This window comes from Lutjanus erythropterus, chromosome 24 (genome assembly GCF_056507025.1).
Source record: "Lutjanus erythropterus isolate fLutEry1 chromosome 24, fLutEry1.hap2, whole genome shotgun sequence".
Lineage (NCBI taxonomy): Eukaryota > Metazoa > Chordata > Actinopteri > Lutjaniformes > Lutjanidae > Lutjanus > Lutjanus erythropterus.
In genome coordinates this window covers 15,584,688-15,605,766 of record NC_139340.1, presented here as the reverse complement: position 1 = coordinate 15,605,766, position 21,079 = coordinate 15,584,688, and the positions used below count along the sequence as shown (strand labels likewise).

The following is a 21,079-nucleotide window of genomic DNA, read 5'->3' as shown; positions in this document are numbered from 1 at the left end:
GGAGCCGTGAGCGCTCCTCTTTTTTATATGTGATGCAGTGCCGCCTCTCGACAGAGCTTACCTCATCGTATGTGCTTTGAATTCCCAATTGTGGCAAACTGCAGCCTGGACCCTTCAGTGATGATCATCAGTATTAATCGCACACTCCAAACGTACTGTAATTGCTATGTATAGCCATCTCCACGCAGTCCTTGCAATTGGCCTTATCATGTTTTATTAAAGCAAGAATTACATCTCCCATAAAGCAGATGTTAGATTTTCACCCTTACTTGCAGCTAATCAGAGGGACGTGATGTGGGTGAAAGCTTTTTAACTGCTGTGCACAGTACCAATAAATTAACACCTCCCTGAGTTTAATGAATGCATCATAATTTGAGTGTGGGGGGGTGTGCGTTTTATTTTTTTTAACCAACATTGTTACTTGATGACAGCTGTGAATGCCAGGATGTCTTTCTCAGGAAAGGATTAGCCCACAATATAGCTTTGGACTACCTGACCTCGTATCTCTGTCTGAAATTCTGCTAAATGAACTGATCTCCTCTTTTGTGTGCAACCTAATGCTTTAAGACCCTAAAGGATATCAGGCATTTTGATGTCCTTTAACCATATTTATAGCAAATCCATATCCTCCTCACTATTAGGCACCGAGACTTCCAGGAGTCTAAGCTGGTAAAAGACTGTGAATAACACATTAACTAATAAAATGCAGCCATCATATCATTTTCTGCGCCTAAATAAACTTTTTCTTTCATCAAGAGTCTTTCACAAGGCTCGGCAGATATATGGCTAAAACTATAGCGCACAAGAATGACCACAATTGCACCCAAAATTTCCCAAATCAGACAAAACACTAAGAAACATGTCATAATTCCTCCCTACAACAGTACTGTAGATATATGGATATGGGTAGAGATGGATATACAGTATTTCTTCTTTATCAGTCTCCACATACTGTGTATGACCTTTTTGAGGTTATTAAATTTACTGCGTGTTTCAAAACTGAATGCTGAATTGAAGTAATTCACTGTATTTAAATAGTGTTGGAAATTCCATTCCCATGTCAGCCCTGGCGAAGGTACTTTTTCATTTATTTGCTTCTTCTGCCTCCAAACGAAAAAAAAAGGAAAACAAATGAAATCTAATTTATGCAAAGACCAGGCACAATGCCACGATAGATCATGAGCACATCAGTGAGAAAAGGCTCTCAAACAAAGTTTGACAGGATGAAAGGAGACAGTTTTTACGAGTCCAAGGCCTGCACTTAGTGCGACAGCGCCAGTGCGTTATGAAACACTCTCCCGAGCAGCTTCACCGCCATTTACCTCATCACTTTAAAAGGGGAATAATGATGAGCAATTGCGAGAAGCATGTGTCACTCAGGCTATAGATGAACTGAAGATGGAGCGAAAGGGGAGGTAATGGCTTCAGTCTTCAGTCCACATATCTGACAAAGTGTGCGGCGCGGGTGTGCGTCTGCATGTGTCGCGTGCACGTGTCTTTATTTGTGTCCGTCTGCGTCTGTGATCTCTGTAGGGCGCGATGGCGATGCTGCGCTTCCCTGCAGACTCAGTTTGGGACGCCGTCCAGAGCTCAGCTTCAGCACCGGCTCCCTCTCTCACACACACACACACACAGTCACACCCGCCCACACACTTTCTCCCGCACACACACATGCACTTTTACACCTGCCTACGCATTCTCTCCCATGGATGCAGATACACAAGACACACACATATACACACACGCAGACACAGACACATACCTTCTCCCAGTGGCGGTGGCGATGCATACTGTAAGGCCCCAATTAGTTTTGACACCTCTGAGGCTTTTGGTTTGCAGGGTTCAGCGCTAACATTATTCCTCTGGTCTGGACAGGGCTTAACAGAACTCTGTGCGTGTTTGTGTGCAGCAGTGTGTTTATCTGCCTGCGCTGGTGTGTGTGGGCGATGCCTGTTGTGATCGTGTGATTTAGTATGCATGTGTGTGGGCAGGTGTGATTTTGTGCATGTGAACCATGAAGCTGGGGGGTATCAGTGGCTCGCCGCAGCTTTATCACCGGGGTGTGGAGGTCAGTCCCGTCTCTATTGTGACTCTCATCATTACGGACCTCCTCCAGGGTCTGTGCGTATGTCCAACTTGTTATCTGACACTTGCGCCGCCGGCGTTTGTGCACTCTTAGAAACGAGTTCCAAAAAGGTTCTTCCTGTAGGACTCATGGTCTGCACAGAACCATTTGCTTTTTTGAGGAAGGATTCTTTTTAAGATGAAGACTGGGTTGGGCCAACAAAGATTCATTTATCTTCTCAGACTAGCTCCAATAAGAGAAACAAGGTTTAAAATGAGTAAATCCAGACTTAAAATTAAGCAGACCTTGTGTTTAAAGTTTTAGCGCAGTAGAGTTAGATTTAATCTTTGTTTGCAGCAGTAACTGCACTGAGGATTAAAGAGAGGTTTAAATTTAATCTGTCTGAATTTCAAGATAGTTCAGAAATTTGGTGCATGATTTAATAAAGTTTAAAAATTAATCCCTCTTGGTGCAACCCAGCCTAAGGGTCCGATTTAGAACAGCATATTTGAATCCAGATGTTCTTGATGAAGCCCCTTAGAATATAAAAGTGTTCTCGGCAGATCCCCCTGGTTGGGTTCTTGTTAGCATCCATAGATGGTGTCAATATTCTGGATAGAACCCCCGGAAAGGGTTCTGGGATATAACCCTTTATGTTGAGTTCTAGGTAAAACCCTCGCCTTCTCCTATGGGGACAAGCAGAACAATCCTATACAGTTCTATTTAGCACCTTTATTTCTAAGAGTGTGTCTTATAAGCCTTAATTCTTACTTTTGTGTTTTTATTAATGTGAAAACAAAAATACAAAGAGGCCTATAGTGTCTGTGGACTTAATATCCTTTGTGGCAGCTTCACATCAGCTGAAAGAAAAGTAATTGTTACAATAGCAACGGTGTGTTTGACGCTCTGTAGGGTGTCTTTAATATCTGTCGGGAAGAAAAGGATAGCCAGGTTTTTTATTAGTTTTTCCTTTGATGAGACTTGAAGATTATTGGTTATTTACACTGTGAGCTGGGCTTATACCATGAGCTGTGCTTGATTAAAAGTACTTCTCTGCCCACCTAACAGAGAAAAACAAAGGTCTCAGTGTGCCTCTGTAGCCCCCTTGAACAGGTTCAGCAGCTAATTCAAAGCCCCGTGGTGTGGTGAGTGACACTCTCACACACTTTCAAGCCTTTGTGTTAACAGAAATGTTCCATATCATGCTTTTATTCATTTGCATCATGGCCCAAGGGATGTGTTCCAGTTATGTGCTTCACTAAGAATAGTATAAGAATAATGTATTAGGCTATTTTATTGATTTTTTTTTTTCACTTTCTTCCCCCAGGCCTCATGCTCAGCTGGCGATACTGACAAAACTTGTGTTAAAGGCTGCATTACAGTAAATAATTGTTAGTTGCTGCCCTAAAAAAAACACTCATTTTTGGGGGTCTTGTTCAAGCATAGTTACTAGACATTCAGGGGTTCTTGGGGGGATCCAGGAGGAACTCCAGCAAGATGATGAATAGTTTAATTTTACAATAATGCAAAGGAATGTTCTGACTTGATAGTCTTACTAGAGCTGACTGCTTTCTGATTAATAATAGGTTAGTTCTAATCTGATATTGGCATATTATTAGTATGTCCTCCAGCTCTACGCTCTTGTGGTTCACTGCCAGGTTCTCAAATCAATGCCTCTGTCTGATGACACGTTGTCATTTTGTATGTTTGATTCAGGGCTTAAATTGGTGTTTGAGCACAGCGCTCGAGAAGCTAAACTAATTCATCACCGTGTGGCAGAGCTGTCACACTTTCTTATGAGAGGAAATTAGAGAAATGACTGTACGGCTACGTCGCTAATCAGGCCACTGTGTTGTGACTCCTTCTTGTCACAGCGTTGAGAGGTGTTTGGACCTCCTCATGCCAGACTTGATTCTAATTTAGCTTCACTTGCCCTGAGTTTCATGTCACGTCCTCTCCTTCACTCTTCTCGGCCTTTCCCTTATCTCCCCGTCCCCCTCTTTACTAATTCGTATCACTCCACTCTGCCCACGTCTTTTCCACCTTTACTTTCCGTCTTCCCCTCAGCTCCACTCTCTTTTCCCACTGCTGTATTCCACCTTTCACTATGTTGCTCCCTCCTGACCTCTCTCCTGTCTTCCACCCACTCTCCTCGCAATAAGCACCGCAATGAGGATCCATATTGGATTATTGTGTTTGCCATTGGCCTCTCGGTTGACAGTGTAATTGCCTTCATCCACCGGGGTCTCAGTGAGCCTGACCCTGCCAGCACTGCATTTGCATTTCCACAGAGAATAGTGGATGACCTGTCCATCAAAGAGCTACAGAGATTTAGTCGTGAAGGCTAGATGGTTAAGATCAGAACCATTGTCTGTGTGTCCAGAGTGCAAGTTACGCAAGCTAGCAAGTAGAGCCCGACTGATACTGGATTTTTGGGGCTGATGCAGATAAGAAACGGGGCAAAAAAATTAAAAAGAGTAAAAAAAATACTGATATTGATATATTGCTGGTATTCTTTGTATAGACTATAATATACAGAATGATTATATTCATGATTAATCAATTAAAACAGTTTTAATTGGTAAGTTATGTAATGGCGGCTGGATATTTTACAAATTAACAATAAACTTTATTGTCCAAAATTATATCAGAGCACTGAAACAGTAAACTTTCGCTCATATCTTTAATTTGAACATACACACAATGCTGCCTACAGAGCTAATCTGCAATATGTTCTGTTGAAAAAACAGTTTTCGTATTGGACAGCATATGTCGATTGACAGGCCGATAATATCAGTCAGGCTACAAGCACGTCAGAAACTTTTATTTCACAACAATGTTTGTGCTCATGGCTGAGAGCTACCTGCTTCCCGCTCTGGATGCTCACAAACATTCCTCAATGCTTAGCTCTGATAATTTGTGAGGCACACACTCCCTGAGTATGAATATGGATGCTTCCTCCAAGCACTTGATGTTTTGGAGTCAAATGCTCAGCCACATATGTGCCATCATGTCCTCAGGCAGGCACACAGCCTGTTCATCGCCAGGTTTATTATCAAAAGAAAGCTGCTCCTCACTCCATTCTGTTGATCAGAGACTTGATGTTTTCAGACAAGACTGTTAATGACCTTGTTTTGTCTCTTTGTCTCTCTCCTTCTCTGTCTCTCCTCCGTCAACTTTGTTTTCTCGCTCAGGGCCGTTGCACGCGAGAGAACTGCAAATACCTCCACCCGCCCGCTCACCTGAAGACCCAGCTGGAGATCAACGGGCGGAATAACCTGATCCAACAGAAGACAGCGGCCGCCATGTTTGCTCAACAGATGCAGTTCATGATGCCCGGCACCACCATGCAACCAGTGGTTAGTGCTGGCCTCGCCGCTGTGGGACTTGCCTGGCAATGCAGTGTGACTCACCGTGAAAATAGCCCTGAACTGTTGTTGTGCTACACTGTAAAAAGTTTTCATTTAACTGGTTCACTGGTTTAGATAGCTGTTGCGAAATGTTGCTGACGTTATTTTGACTGACTGTTTCATGCCCATGCCCATATAAATTTCTTTTAGTGTCAATTGGCTCAAGCCTGAAGTGTCAAGTAGGGCATGATTCACTGAGAAAATATGAGATTTCTATTACGGGACATTGACACAGCCTGTCTTAGGCTTTCAACGGAAAGATCTGTTTTTCAAATCAGATCTCGAAGACAGGCTGCACTGTAATTTGCAAGCGATCACATCGGATTTATGTTACCAGACATCACCAGTCCATCTGCATGTGGTAACAATGTAGGCGTCAGTAATGACTACACGTCGACCGACATGTTTTTTCAGGGCCTAAATAGAATATTAGTCTTCAAGGAATCTGATTACTGACTTTTGGAACCGACATGCATTTGCAGTAAAATGAAAATCTTGAATTTGTATTGAAATGCCTTTAAGCATATGTTGCACAGAGCTTCCAGCAGGCCAGCGTGGAAGCGTGTCCACCATACTGCTCTGCTAGCAGCAGCACGACTCCCGCTCAGCCGCTCTGATGCACTTCCATCACTCTGTCTTCTGATGTTGTCGATGTGTGTCATGTTGAGAGTGATACAAAAGACATTTTGAAATCCAATTTGAGAATCCAGGGTAGCTGGACTGAGACTAGTGCCTGTTTTAATGTTAATGGGTGGATCCTATCTTTTTTGCTGCCCAGACTCTGGATCTGGATACAATCTGCATATGCCAAAGTAACTGATTTGAGTTGGCAGTCTGAACAAAGCCTTAGATACTTAATCTCTCCTCTCAGATTACCCTGTTACATCTCAGGCAAGAAAGATCATGACTTTGTTCTCACATTAGTTTTGCCCTTGAGCAAAGCGCAAACCTCCCCAGCTACTCTCTGGAAGTCGCTCGGCAGTCTGCGGTTGCGCTGGGCAGCTGCCAGGTGTGAACGCGTTTAACTGCATCGACGTAAGGCTGGGTGTAGCTGAAAAAGAACATGCTAGCTCAGCAAATCTTCTCGGGGTACATAGAGGTTAAAAAAAAAGCCCTCTTCTTCTCCTGTTTCTCTCAAACCTATTCCTCTCTGTTCCCCTGCTCTCTCTCTCTCTCTCCCTACCTGTCACACCCTCCCTCCCCCTCACCTCTCTCATCTTTCTCACCACTCTGCACAGCTGCGCCCTCCGTTTATTTGTCTCCTGTGTCTCTTTCCTTTAACTTTTCCATCTCTATACCCTCATTCTGCCTTTCACCCTCCACTTCCTTCTGTCCCTCCCCGCATCCATCATTTCACGTATTTGCCATTCAGCGATTTCTTTCATCCCTGTCTTAATGAAGAATGTGAAAAACAGCTAAAAGAACTGAAGAAAAACAGACGTCGTAAGTGTCGCTGAACTGTCTTTTCTCTCCATCCACAGCAGACGTTTCCGGTCAGCCAGGGCCTGGGCTCCAGCGCAGGCCTGAGCTACACACCCTACCTGACTCCCATGTCCCACAGCATGGGTCTGGTGCCCACAGACATCCTGCCCAGCACGCCCGTCATCGTCCCCGGCAGCCCGCCCGTCTCCGTGACCGCCGGCTCCTCCTCCAACCAGAAGCTGCTGCGTACCGACAAGCTGGAGGTGACCCACCCAATCACAGTCCTCCCTCTCTCAGGCTGCACGAGCGTGACAGCTAATCATAACTAATGTTCTCTTTTAGGTGATGAAGTATAATTATTGTAACATCTTACTGTGATTATGGGTGTGACAGAGATGCAGTAGATTTGCGGTGCTAATGAGCATCATTTATAGCTCCAGAGCAGTTACAGGAAGACCTCTGGGTATTATGGGTTTGATCCAATCAGCAGTAATACATGTGTAAAAGATAAAATACTAACTTCCTCCGTGGTTGTTTCCGCCTCTTAACCAGCCAGTATGGGGCTTTAAGTCACATGACACTAGTCTATGCATCTTTAAGAACACTGAGACTATGCTGTACAAAAACACTTTGCTAAAAACGTCTCAGCTGGCTGCATCTGGCAGGCAGTTGTGGGGGCATTGCAGCAGGTGCTTCACCACCTGTTGCCCAGTGGAGATCTGCACCGACTGATCTCTTCTAGTTTCCACAGGAGTTGACATACCAGCGAATAAAACACAGCCACATGGGAAATCTTAGCAGCCTTAAAACCTCTGAATTAACTTTTTGAAGGCAACAACTTGTTGAATAAATTGCCTCGGACAGGGACTTGAAAGGATAAGGAAGTTTTAAGCAATCTGATTCATAATTAAATAAGTGATAAGTAATTAATGACGTATTTTGAAGCCTAAATAAGCGCCTCCTCTGTTTTTACCACTGGGCAGCTGTAGTGTTTGGCTAATTTGAACTAAAGACTGAAAGACAAAAGCAACATCGAGTCATAACAACACTATCAGGCTCCTCACTTGATAGTCCTTCGCCTCTGCAGTATCCTTGAGCGCTAGTTAAGGAACATCTGATTGTGTTACCCCTTACAGAAACAATTAAGGCTCGTATCTGAAACATGATTCGAAAAGGAAAAAAAAAGATAGCGTGCGATTACAGTGATTTTAAAATTGGAATTTGCTCAACATAAACTGGTACTTGCTAGACAGCCGCAGTTAGACTGGGACTCCATCTGCCCCCTGGCAAACAGCTCTGAATGAGAATAACTGATTGCTGATTGTGAAACGGTGCAAAAAGGGGAGCTTTTTTTTTTTTTTTTCCTCCACTACATTTATGAAGATAAACAATAATCTCTCTCAGACCTGGAGGTGATGCGTAGGTGTGTGCCTGTATGTGTTTTTCTCCGGGAGTGCTATCACTTAGCAACTGAATGAAGTTGGCTCTAATGAAACAGTATCCCTCTGAGACACGTACTGTATATACACCCACACAAAGCCAGCGTGTGTGCGCGCACCAGTGTTTTTGCACATGATTATGTGTGTTTTAATGTTGCATGTGAATTTGTGCTAACGTCCTCCGTGCGTGCGCGCGCATGTGTTTGTGTGTGTGTGTGTGTGCACTGTGTGTCCCAGAGTGCAAGTCAAACGCAGATCCCCCTGTGATTATGCCGACGCCTCTCAACACTGACTGGTTCACCGATTTCACAATCATTTTGGGTTCGACACACATCGCGGTTTCGTTAGATGGTGTTAAGGCCTCTTCACACCGACTCCCAAACTAATTTATTGTCTGTATTTAAAAAAAAAAAAACAAAGTGGTGCAAGTCTGGTGCAGCAGAATGAAGTAAAACCTTTGAACGCTCCACCTCCTCTGCTGTGGATTAAACTAAGAACTGCACAGCCTTCATATTGTATTGGTTTTAATTTCCTGCTTCCACCTGCTTTTAATATCATATAGTTTGTTTTTCTCCTGATATATGCATTTTGGAGGCTTCTTCGCCATCTTTAATCTCCACTGTAAAGAAAGGTTGGAGCAGAATCATACAAGTTCCTGCAGGAGATTCCCGTATGGAAAAGATGCAGATAAATAGGTCTAAATGTTTAGAGGTTGTAGCAAGCAAGGCACAAAATTAGCACCAGCCAAATGCAAGTTAAATTTGCTTCACTCACCAGCTGAAATACATACATACACGGAAAAAACTTAGGTTGTATGACAAAAATTGTCTTTAATTTTCTGCCTCATGTTATCTTTTATTTCTGAACCCACTAAAAGTTTTAGTTACGTGTGTTTTAGTTTGCAAGACGTCTTGTAGTTGAGCGTGTTTATTTTTGTGTATCAGAGTTGGTTTGAAAAGGCCTTAAGGCTTGTTGGTTCACCAGTGTTTAAATATGCATCACGATTCTCATTGTCAAAACAGTCAGACACCACAGAAGTAAAACGCTGCACAGAACTAAGTGTGTGGAAATCTCCTCTATTAGTTAGAAATTGTCATCACAACTTAATGAAATAATTAAAACTGGATAGAGTAACGGTGAATACAGTGACTAATATTGTTTTCTGATGTGTTAAAACATCAAATATTCACAGTTTGTTTGTCTCTGTGTGTACTTCTTTGTTTTCTCTTTTTGCATGCATACATCTGTGTGTCTGTCCACATCCGTGTGCGCCTACTTGCGCATCTGTTTGTGTGTGTGTTTGCCCGTGCGCCTCACTCTCCTGTTCCCAGGTGTGCCGCGAGTTCCAGCGGGGCAACTGCGCCCGCGGGGAGACCGACTGCCGCTTCGCCCACCCGAGCGACAGCCCCATGATCGACACCAGCGACAACACGGTCACCGTCTGCATGGACTACATCAAGAGCCGCTGCTCCCGCGAGAAGTGCAAGTACTTCCACCCCCCGGCCCACCTGCAGGCCAAGATAAAGGCCGCCCAACACCAGGCCAACCAGACAGCTGTGGCCGCGCAAGCCGCCGCCACAGCTGCAGCCATGGTGAGAGCACAGCACTTCCTACCTACTGTACCTCATGCCTACACTGTAGTAGAACAGGAGACACACACTCATACTTGTCTTTGTAACAACCACATAATTCTCACAAGGTTTCTGATTGCTTAGAGTACTTACAGACCAATAGTTTACAGGGTCTGAATGGGACAACAAGGCTATTTTATAGCAACTATATACAGTTTACATTGAACTTTACAATAAGAGCTAAACCTTTGTATTGAAATATTCAGAGAGGATTTTATAGGTTGACAAATAAACAGCTTACAGTTTGTATTATTGGAGGTTTTATGGTTGTGGAAGAGTGAGTAAACATGATATATACAGTATTATTCACACTAAATAACATTCATATTAGCACAGGAGTTCTGGTACAAAGCTGCCGTGTCTCCATGCTGCTACCTGACTTTATACAAAGCACTAGGGATGTAACAACACCAAAACACTCAAGGTACGATAATACCACAATAAAAAGTTCACAGTATAATATTTATCACAATATGTAAAGGGCAAAGAAGAAAGAAAGTTTCTGGAATTCTTTACAAATTCTTAGAAAGCCTAAATAATAATCCAATAATCAGAATTTTTAGGCCGTAAAACATCTGAGATACAACTTACAGGTCTTAGAAATTGATTGAATTATGAAGTTAATGTTACTTTAATAAAGTTGCATTAACCTCAGTCTCTTAAAGTTAAAGTTTAAGTCTCAGTCTTTTAAATGTGTTCATCTTGTTGTAACAACTATAAAACAAAAACAACATTGAATCAGTAACCACTAATGCAAACCGTCTTAAATTTGCATTCATAATGGTTTTGAAAAGTCTTAGAAAGTTAGAAATTTAACTTGTTGAAACCTGCAGCATTTTTTCATTTGTATAAAATTTGATTTTCCTTTTACTGTAATTTAAAATAAAGAAATAAAATAAATAATCCTTTTGTGCTGAGTTTAAACCAGACAGATAGATGGATAGACAGACTTAAACTTGTTGCATCCCTAGTTAATAACACTTCCTGTGTTCTGGAGTCACTTTAAGTTGTTTTTTGGTGATATCTTTTGAGCAACTTTGTACCGATTAAAATACACGCAATCACAGCCAGGCTCACTAAATACACGTGACATGATTACAAATAAACACATGCTGTTGATGAGAACACCCACAGTAACATAAAATGTGGAGCGCTGCTTTATTACTGTATAAAAACATCCCCACCTCTGCTGGTTTTTTCTAGTGGACTCCAGTGTGCAATTCACTAACAATAGTCATCCCAAAGTGAGGCCATTGTATACAATAAACAGGGTTTAGTGAGACCTAAACGCATCAGTATAATGCCGCAAGAACAATCTGTTATTATCTCACCGCAGTCTGCTTTTATTTTCCAATGCCCTTGGTTCATACAGAGACAATGTGCTGGCTCACCCCCCCACCCCTCCCAACCCCCCCCCCCCCCCCCCCCCCCCACCTCCCTCCTCCCCATCCCACCTCCCCCCCTGCTCTCAATGATAAGTGCGGCTCTCTGCAGATCAGTGCAAATTGAATCAGGGATGGATGAGGATGTAGCCACACGGGTTGGGTGGGGGTTTACCCACCTCTGTCTTTAGTTGGAAAAGTCCCCCAACAGGCTGAGGAAGAGACAGACAGACAGACAGACAGACAGACAGACAGACAGACAGGCAGGCAGATGAAAATGCAGGCAGACAGAAAGGTTTGGCAGTGTGTCTTCTTGGCTGTGCCCCACCCTCCCCTCCAGGCTTCTTTTGAATGGTCCTCTTGGCTGCTGCACTCGCACACCTTGTACTGTACTGCGCCAGTGTGCTGACTGACTTTTTTTCCCTCCATGGCATGGGCATGCTTTACGCGTTGCACATACCTCTCTCATTGGCTGGCTCCATTTTGCTGCTTGCTCTCCTTGTCCTCCCTCCATAAGTCCACAGTGTGGATGATAAGGCAACTGTGACTGCAGGTTAGTTTGGTTTGTGCACATCATAGCAGCTGCATGAAAACAGGATTGAAACATGCATAAATAAAAGAGAGCCTGAGACCTTTCACCTGATGTTGACCTGTCAGCGCTGTTTTCTGATCTTCAAGTACCTTAGTTTAACTATGCGTTGTCAGATGAGAAGATTTACAAACCCCAATCCCAATAAACTTTGGACGCTGTGTAAAATGTAAATAAAAACTGAATGCAATGATTTGTAAATCATTTTTGACTTGTATTCAATTGAATACAGAACAAAGACAAGATATTTAATGTTCAAACTGATAAATTCTACTGTTTTTTGCAAATATTTACTCATTCTGAATGTGTTGCCTGCAATACGTAACAGATAATCTCATGATTGGATATAAAAAGGGCGTCAACGAAGGGCTCAGTCGTTCATAAGCAGGTATGGGTTCAGGTTCACCACTTTGCAAAAAAGAACAACGTGTCTCAACCCACAACTGCAAGGAATTTAGGGATTTCACCATCTAAAATCCATAATATCATTAAAAGATTCAGAGAATCAGAGCAATCTCTGCACGTCTGAGGCAAGGCTGAAAACCAGCATTGACTGTCCGTGACCTTCAGTCCCTCAGGCGGCACTACCTTAAAAATCTGACATGATTATATGAAGTATAATACTACATGGGCTCAGGAAAACCTCTGTTGCTAAGCACGGTTCATCACTGCATCTACAAATGCAAGTTAAGAGAAAGATATATATCAACCAGCAGTGCTGCAGACTTCTCTGAGCCTGAGCTCATCTGAGATGGACCGATGCTTTTTGGAAATCATGGACGTCGTGTCCTCTGGGCCAAAGAGGAAAAGGACCATCCAGATTGTTACCAGTGCAAAGTTCAAAAGCCAGCAGGATTTGGAGCAAGACATGCTGCCATCTAGACAATGTCTTCTTGCTGCTAATTTCAGCAAGATGCCAAGACACATTCTGGACGTGTTTCAACAGCGTCGCTTCGAAATAAAAGAGTCCAGGTACTAGACTGACCTGCCTGCAGTCCAGACCTGTCTCCTGTTGAAAATGTGTGGTGCATTATGAAGCACAAAATACAACAAGAGACCCCAGACTGTTGAGCACCTGAAGTCGTACATCAAGCAGAATGTGAAAGAATTTCACTTTCAGAAGTTCAAATGAAAAGCTGATGTATCACAGTGGTAAACGCTCCTGTCACAACTTTTTTGGAAAATGTTGCAGGCATCACATTCAGAATGAGTGTATATTTACAAAAAACAATAAAGTTAATCAGTTTGAACATTAAATGTCTGTCTTTGCACTGTATTCAATTGAATGTAGGCTGAAAAATATTTGCAAATCACTGCGTTCTGTTTTTGTTTAAATTTTACACAGCATAGCAACTTTTTTGTATTTGGGGTTTGTACTTTATCTTGTGCGTTCTCTTTACAATGCTTCATACTCCTCCTGTCTTCCTTAAATGCCCCAGTTTATCAACTTTATGACCCAATTCCCAATTTACCACCAGCAGTTACAAACTGTGCTCAGAGGTGAGCGGGGTTAACCCTAGGACAATGACTTGTTTAGTCAGCACCTTTGATCCAATTTTCTGTTAGCCCTCAGCTTAAGCCGATGCACTTTTATTGACCCATAAAACCTGTATCGCTGCACTGCTGCAAATAGGTAATATCATTATCCATAATTCACTTTTTTTTCTAATCTAAAGCAAATAGGATAAAGTGTGCTGCAGATAAGGTTACACATTAACTGATACAGTTCCAGTAAGAAGATCCTATTATGTTGTTTTTACTGTGCCACGTTACGTGTTGCTTGCCATGCTGTGATCTTCTTCCTCATCGCAAGTCGAATGCAGTCACCTTTTTTGCTTTTTCCGTGTCACTTTTATTAGACCATCTTCCATCTGAACTAACCAGTCTGTTAACACCACAGTGCACCAGCGATGCATTGTCGCTCTTTAACGGGATACACGCCGTTAGAAAATCCACATACATGAAGCAAGAGGCTTGTGCATGGACCCCTCATCACATCCATGTCATCTTTTTGTCTCCTCTCAGCAGCGACAACAAATCAAACAATTTCTTATTACCTTCATACTAATTTTGGATTTGTAAACACTTAAATTGCTTCTAGACTTACAGTAGGAGGAATGTAAGAATAAACAGAGCTCCACATTCTGTGATTGATATAACGTTGCCTCACATTGCGTCACCTCGATCACACTAACAAGCCACACGAGTTTGAAGATTTGTCACTCATCTCAGGCCTGAATCGACACCACCACTGCAGAAAAGGATGTGACTGTTAAACTGCTTTTTCGTTAGGGCTACTTTTTGTCGCTGCCGCACAGTTGACAGCACTCCAGCGGCCTCTCACCACTGTTTATCTGCAGTTTAAAACTCGCTGCCAGCTGTGAGGGCAGAGTTCAGACATTCGAGGGGCTTTTTACCACTCGCATCCCCGTCTGTTGTGGGTGTTTTAGACATTTTCAGGCCCAAAACCACCTCACATCATCAAACAGGAGCACTGTAATTACTGTGTGTGTAGGACTGTAGTAATACCTGTGTTCAGATCTCACATCAACTGTCAGCTAGCCTGAGTCAGGTGTGTTTACTGCATTTTCTTCCTGCGTAGACTTAAAAAAAAGTTGATTTACTTGTTCAGAAATAGTCGTTACTACTAAATGCTTTCCCAGTAGTGTTGAAGTACATCATAGAATCTTGCTTTTTTAACCAAAGGTTAATGTAGATGCTTTTTTGTTGCTTTTGTACTAATTCAAAAAAAAAAAACAGTAGCAATGTTTCTTTAAAAGTAAACAAAACAATTTTTTGTTTATGTGCATGCCTATTGTTTTGTATGTGGTATACTTGCATTCAGATTATTTTTGTTTTTGTTTTTTTCCTTCTCACCTATCCACAATGCAATGCTGTCCCCCATGACGCACCTCTGCTTGCTGTTACCTGTATGTTAATACGCTTGAATCCCATTGGCCCACTGCCATCATGTGCTCGCTGCCTGCTAATTAAAGACTCAGTCGACTGCCAAAGCAATGAAGCGACCCCTCGAGGCAACTGTAGACCTGGTACTTTGACCTTTCACCTTTTGCTTTGCATGTAGCTTCTTTAATTGTACTGTAGCCACTCACAAAATTTAAGTTGGCTCTTTTGTTTTTTGTGAAACCCTGTAAGACACTTTAAAGTAAAAATATTTATCATTTATGATCACCAGTGGCAATTATAGACTGTACTGTACATTTATTAAGTGACAAAATGTAATGTTAAAGTAATTTCTTTCTTTAATGTGTTGTTGATTGCCTTGCTACGGTGTAGTTTGTCATTGTCTTTGTGATAGTTACAGCAAGTTTCCATTTTTGCCTTGTTGTGCTGTGCATAGACTAATAACAGATTTACAAATATCACTGATTTGTGCGAGTCTACAGTTCAAATCGACTGTGTTGTGTGTGTGCGATAGGCGTTCCCCCACGGCGTCCTCCAGCCCCTACCAAAGAGACCAGCACTTGAGAAGAGCAACGGAGCGAGCTCCCTGTTCAACCCCAGTGTTTTGCACTACCAGCAGGCGCTGGCCAACGCACAGCTCCAGCAGCCCGCTTTCTTTCCCACAGGTAAGAGCTCCCAATCGATCGGCGCACACGCACACGCAGACCGGGGCACTCATAGGTATGCGGAGCATGCAAGCACGCACACACGCACACACACACTCAGACACAGATAACGCTCACTGAATGTGCTCAGCTAACCTCCTCCCCATCACAGATGCATCTCTTTGGTAGTTTCCCGTGCACCTCCTGTGATCTGTTACGTCTGTTTAATCCTTTATTTCTTTTTGGAAGTGACACACATTAGGAGGATTGGGTCCATTGTTTTTTTTTTCTAATACCGGTGCTAAAATGATCATTTTAAAATGATAGCAGTGCCAAAGTGGTGTCTGAATCAATATTTAAAAAACAAACATGCACAAAATAACGATTTACAACAGTCTTTTTATTCTAAGGCAAGTTTGTGCTTTAAATTAAACAATATATTGACTTTAAAGCTACTACAAGGATGTCTCTATATGACTACTTAAGTGAATGAGACCATCCACAAGACGACTGACTATTTCTCTAGTCATACCAAACTCCTTACACCGGGTCAAATTCTCTGTGAAATCAAACCTGTGTTTATATTTTCCCAGGCAAAGTCACAGTGAGCAGTGCATTAGCTAATAAAAAAGAGATTTCTACTGCATAATGTTATTTTTGGCATTATATTTTGTGGTTTTGGTGGAGGAAACACTCCAGCTTTTGTCCGCAGGAGCCTCCAAAATGAACAACATAGGAAAGCTTCTTGTAGTAGCTTTAAATATATAAACAGGATTCAACATTAATGTTTTTTTCCACTTGCCCCTGAACAAATTATATATTATTTATTATCCAACAACAAAGACTAAAGCTGATTGTCGTGTTTAATCTTGGGCTGCAACGTCTGTAAAATATCAGGAAAATAGTGAAAAATGTTCATCGCAGTTTCTCCGTCTGAGATGTATCTTTAAATCAAATTAAATTTGGGTTTTGTCAGTCCAAAACTCCAAAAATATTCACTTTAATATGATAAATAACTGTCTGCAGTTTTTGCATTGAACACTTCTCAGTTAATCAGTTAGTTTAGCAAGTGAGCAAGTGAGTTGCTAGATTTATTAGCCCAAACATGGCATCCAGCCCTCAACTGGATCAGAAATAAGGCGCAGAAATCTGCATTGAGAGTCGGTCCGGATGCCACATTGGCTCTGGGTTTTCGGTACCCAACCCAAGAGCTAAAGTTACAACTATTCACTGTAAACTTTGATCTAGTGTCCACCAGTATAAACACATAATTGCTGCCAGGTGGAAGGCCGCTGCAGGCTTAGATCAGAGCAATAAAAGATGTGATATAATACCACTTGAATGTGATAGACCTGTCACTCTGACAGCTGAGCATAGAGCAAAACAAGTCCCAGTTGTTTCCAGCAGAAAGGCTCTGCAACTTAGCTTCAGTCTGCGTGAAAAATAAAGAAAACTCTGAGCTTTTTTAAAGGAAATAATGACTTACAGTTTGGAGCAAAAGCAGCTTTTTCAGCGTGTATTTAAACAGTCGTGACAGGCATCGATATTGGAAAACAAACATATAAAAAAAAGCAATTTTGTGCCAGTTTTCCCAAATTAATTCAACTCTGCTCCCTTATTCCTCTTCAGTTATTTCTCCCCCTCAAACAGTGCTCTCTCTGTCTGCTCCTCTCACAGACACTAACAGTCGCTTTAAGCCCCCTCGGGTCGCCCGCTAAATGAGTTAACTGCAGCTAATGCGCTAGCCTGTAGCCACACTGAGTCATGAGGATGAGACCGCCATCCCTCACTCTTCTTTCTACCTGCTGTTTTTTTTTTTTTTCGTGTCCCCGCGGTGTGAGATGCCTGGCAGCCCCTCACCGCTCCCCTCTGCCCCTCCCTCCCCCCCGTTCCTCTGTATCTGTGTGTGGGAAGTAGCCCAGGGTTAAATCATCTTTGCAAATCTGCTGTGTTTCAGATGGGTGGGGTTTCTCCTCTTGTATGATCTGTTCTAATGCAGTAAAACCCCGCTCATCTTCATTTGATCCACATCTGGATGGAAGCGTGTGCACATCATTGTACTGACACTGCATGATGCTGCAGTGTGGCTCTGTCACCTGTCTAGTTTTAGTCTTCTCTCTTTTTTTGAGTAGTTTCCTCTCTTCTTTTAGCATATATATAAATTTACTACAGTAGCTCCAGCTTTTAAAAGGTGTAGTTCAGATTTTTTTCTACCTACAGTAGAAACATCCCTCCAAAGCAACCAAACTCCACTAACAAAATCAGTAATTTCACCTCGCAGAACACAGGAGTTGCTCGACTATTACTGCCTTGATTTCTTGCTCGGTTTGCATTATTGTGTGACTTCTGTGTATTAAAGGGTTAGTTCAGTCACACATTACACAAACATGGAGGCAGCAGTAGACCAACAGCACCCATCCTCTGCCAGGTAAAATGACTGATTTTGCAAATGGAGTTTGTTTGGTGAGAAAAGAGAGTAATATATGGCTCAAACAGCTGTTTCCCATCTGGAAAGGCTTTCCAACAGCAAGGTAAAGCAGCGAAAATATTCAAAATATAGCAGGCAGGTCAACTACCATCTACTGTAGAAAATATACTCACAATAGATCAGTAACTCATCCAACCCACCTTCAAAAAATCTGAACTATTCCTTTAATTGCAGGGCTGTCGTGGCCACAGAGGACCTAGAAAATTATGGGAAAGTAGAACCTTGGAATGCGCGAGATCTCAGACACCCGGCACGGTCGAGCCAAGTCACTTTTATTCGTGAAGGTTTCTTTTGCAAAAACAGATATGTCTGTTTTTATTTCTTTTTCTAAATCATGTTTTTTTTTTTTTTTGTCTGGGGGTGCACTCTAAGGACTAACAGGCAAAACAGGTGCCGGGTTGTTTTGATAAGATATCTCCATCTGATTTTATTTTCATAAATCATGTTTGTCTTATTGTGCACTCAAGAGAATATCAATCAAAGTGGTGTCGGTTTATTCATTTTAAGACTGGTTTGTTTATCTGTTTTTGCAAATGAACGACTCTTAAATAGCCTGTGATCACAAATTTGTCCCAGAGGGCTCTGCAGTCTGTCCTGAGATACAGATAAGGAAAATCACAACAGGGCTACAACTAAGGATTATTTTCATAACCTATTAATTTGCCGTTTATTTTCACAATTAATTCATGAATCATTGAGTCTATAGAATGTCAAAAAACCAATGGAGCTTTTCTGCTTCCTGCTAAATCAAACAGCGTCACGCAGATTTGCATTTCCATTACCATTTTTGAGGCGCCGAGCTGTCCCGAGTCTCGCCCGAGATGGACCTTCTCTTGAGTCGGTCCAAAGCGAGTCTAACTCACCTCCAATCAGGCTGCAGTGATGTCTTATTGACAGCAGCCAATCGTGACAGCTTCCCTTTCTCCCCCTCAAACAAGCGTGCGTTGCGAGGCTCTTCTCGTGTCTGTGGAGAGCAGACGGCGTCTCAGTACTTTTGTAGCTTTTAACTGAAACTTTGGTTTGAAGTTTAGTTTCTTCACTGTGTCGCTGTTTTTCCGTTCAGCCGTACAGGAGTACATAACGATAAATCGATCGGTTTTAAATGATTGAATTCAACCAGTTAACTCATTAAAGCGGCTTTGCAGCATGCTAAACGTGGCCACACTTTCATATCTGTTTGCTTCATGTTTGATGTAGCTGGCGCTGTATTTAAACAGTATTTTCTTACTAATATCATAACCGACAGAGGGAACTCCTCCGCTTGCTACTGTTAAATGCATTCACAGCTGCATCACAGCATCTGAGCTGAGTGAAGTCTTCAAGCTTTTTATTTTTGTCTTGTCTAACCTTGTTGTTCTCCTCCCTCGATTAACCCATTTATTTCCTCCTCTCTCTTTCCCTCCCTCTCTGTCTCCCCCCCCTCTCTCTGTCTCTTTCTCTGCATGAACACAACAGGGTCAGTCTTGTGCATGACTCCTGCTAGCAGTCTTGGTAGGTCCTGACCTTCCCTTTGCTCTCTCACACACACTGTTGTACTGATATGTAAGAGTGGAGGGGTGGGGGTGGGGTCTGGAGTGGGCAAAATCTGCAGCCCTTGCAGGTGGTGCAAAAGGTCATCGCTTCAGCGCATCACCTCCTGTGGCGCTGATGAAACTTTCTAAAAAAAACGCTGGATTGATTTTCATCAAACTGCCCTTTTCTTTAGGCCGAGATACGATCTGAACCACAGTTTGTCCATTTTGAATCACCTGGAAGAGTTTCAGTTCTTGTTTCCCTACTGACTTTCTCGCTAATGACCGTTTTGTTTGATGATTGAAATGGTAGCAGACTGATCTGTTCTTATGCTGTAGGATAGCGACTGTCTGTTTGCTGTGCTGTGTTGATCAGGAAATTTAAATCAGTTTCCCAGAGAAATGATCTCAGCCACGCAGCTGGAGCTGCTAAAAGGGGATGGGAATAACAACAAGTCCCAGTCGACTAACTGGTATGGAGTCAGAAGAGAGCCGTAAAAAAGAATAAATGTGTGAAAGAATAAGAAACTAAATGTGGAAATATGAGGAGGAATATGTAGGATAATAAACAGGTAAATTAACTGGAAATATAAAGAGAATAAATAAAGAATAAATCATGTGTGTAGAAATTGACTGATTTATGTGCAATAAATAAATATGTATCTTTAAAACTAAATAGATACAGAAATAAATAAGCAAATAACTGAAAATGTTTGTAATTATTCTTTAATTATGTATCACTCATTCTTGAGAATAAGGGCAAAACCATATTTTAAGGGAGTTTTGATTTTGACTTTTCAATTTTGCTGGGAAAGTTTATTTTAATTTTGAATTTTGTAAGTTATTGTACTGTAATATGCAACATTTTGGCAATGCTTAATGTTTTTTTTGTTGCATTAAATACAAGGTTATTTAATTAACTGTATAATAAAAAGTCTTGATATATTTTTATCCAAAAAATAAATTAAACCAGGAGGTGAGACGGGGGTCCTCAGGGTGTAGCTGAACCTTTTTATGCCTGATTAAATCACGTTTTTAACAAAAATCTTAGACACAACTTTAAAGACCTATTTAGGGTTTATGTGTTTATTTACTTACTTATTAATTTTTCTTTATATTTCCACATTTCTCTCCTCATTCTTAGAGACGGACAGACAGATTTATTCTCTGTTACGTTGCTTCTATGACTCCACCAGCGAGTCCTACATTAGCACACTAACTGGGAAAAAAATCATGACAAGGAATAATGATTTTTTAAGATAATATTACAACAATCCATCAGAGTTGTGTGGTTTTGGCGCTCTTCCTGCTGTTATCAGCCCACACGGAGTACAAAAATAAAATTCCCATCCCCGATGCCAAAATATGTCATTGATTCATTGTAATTGGTGTCTTGTGAATCTCAGCTTCTCTGGGAAAAACAGCAAACTGATTTTCCATATAAATTTCCTTATTTGTGATTGTAATCAGCTTCTCTCCTCTTGTTTTTTTTTTGTTTGTTTGTTATTTTTTCTCCCATGCTCTCTTCTTTTCTTTCTTTCTTTCTTTCTCTTTCTTTCTTTCTTTCTTTCTG

The 21,079-nt window shown here is 41.8% G+C and overlaps 1 protein-coding gene across 13 annotated transcripts in view; it reads left to right on the top strand.

Annotated features, from left to right (window-relative positions):
• The window catches only part of LOC146304846 (muscleblind-like protein 2a), a 71,199-nt gene that overhangs the window by 40,881 nt on the left and 9,239 nt on the right, over nucleotides 1-21,079 (top strand). For 5 of the 13 annotated variants that reach the window (XM_084714016.1, XM_084714011.1, XM_084714009.1 and 2 more), the window contains exons 3-8: nucleotides 5,260-5,424; nucleotides 6,957-7,160; nucleotides 9,668-9,928; nucleotides 14,935-14,988; nucleotides 15,378-15,528; nucleotides 19,451-19,486. In XM_084714016.1, coding sequence (XP_084570142.1) covers nucleotides 5,260-5,424; nucleotides 6,957-7,160; nucleotides 9,668-9,928; nucleotides 14,935-14,988; nucleotides 15,378-15,528; nucleotides 19,451-19,486 — 871 coding nt within the window. Of the gene's footprint in view, nucleotides 1-5,259; nucleotides 5,425-6,956; nucleotides 7,161-9,667; nucleotides 9,929-14,934; nucleotides 14,989-15,377; nucleotides 15,529-19,450; nucleotides 19,498-21,079 lie in introns of those variants that run through there. The other 8 variants (XM_084714013.1, XM_084714018.1, XM_084714014.1 and 5 more) reach the window with 4 other exon arrangements.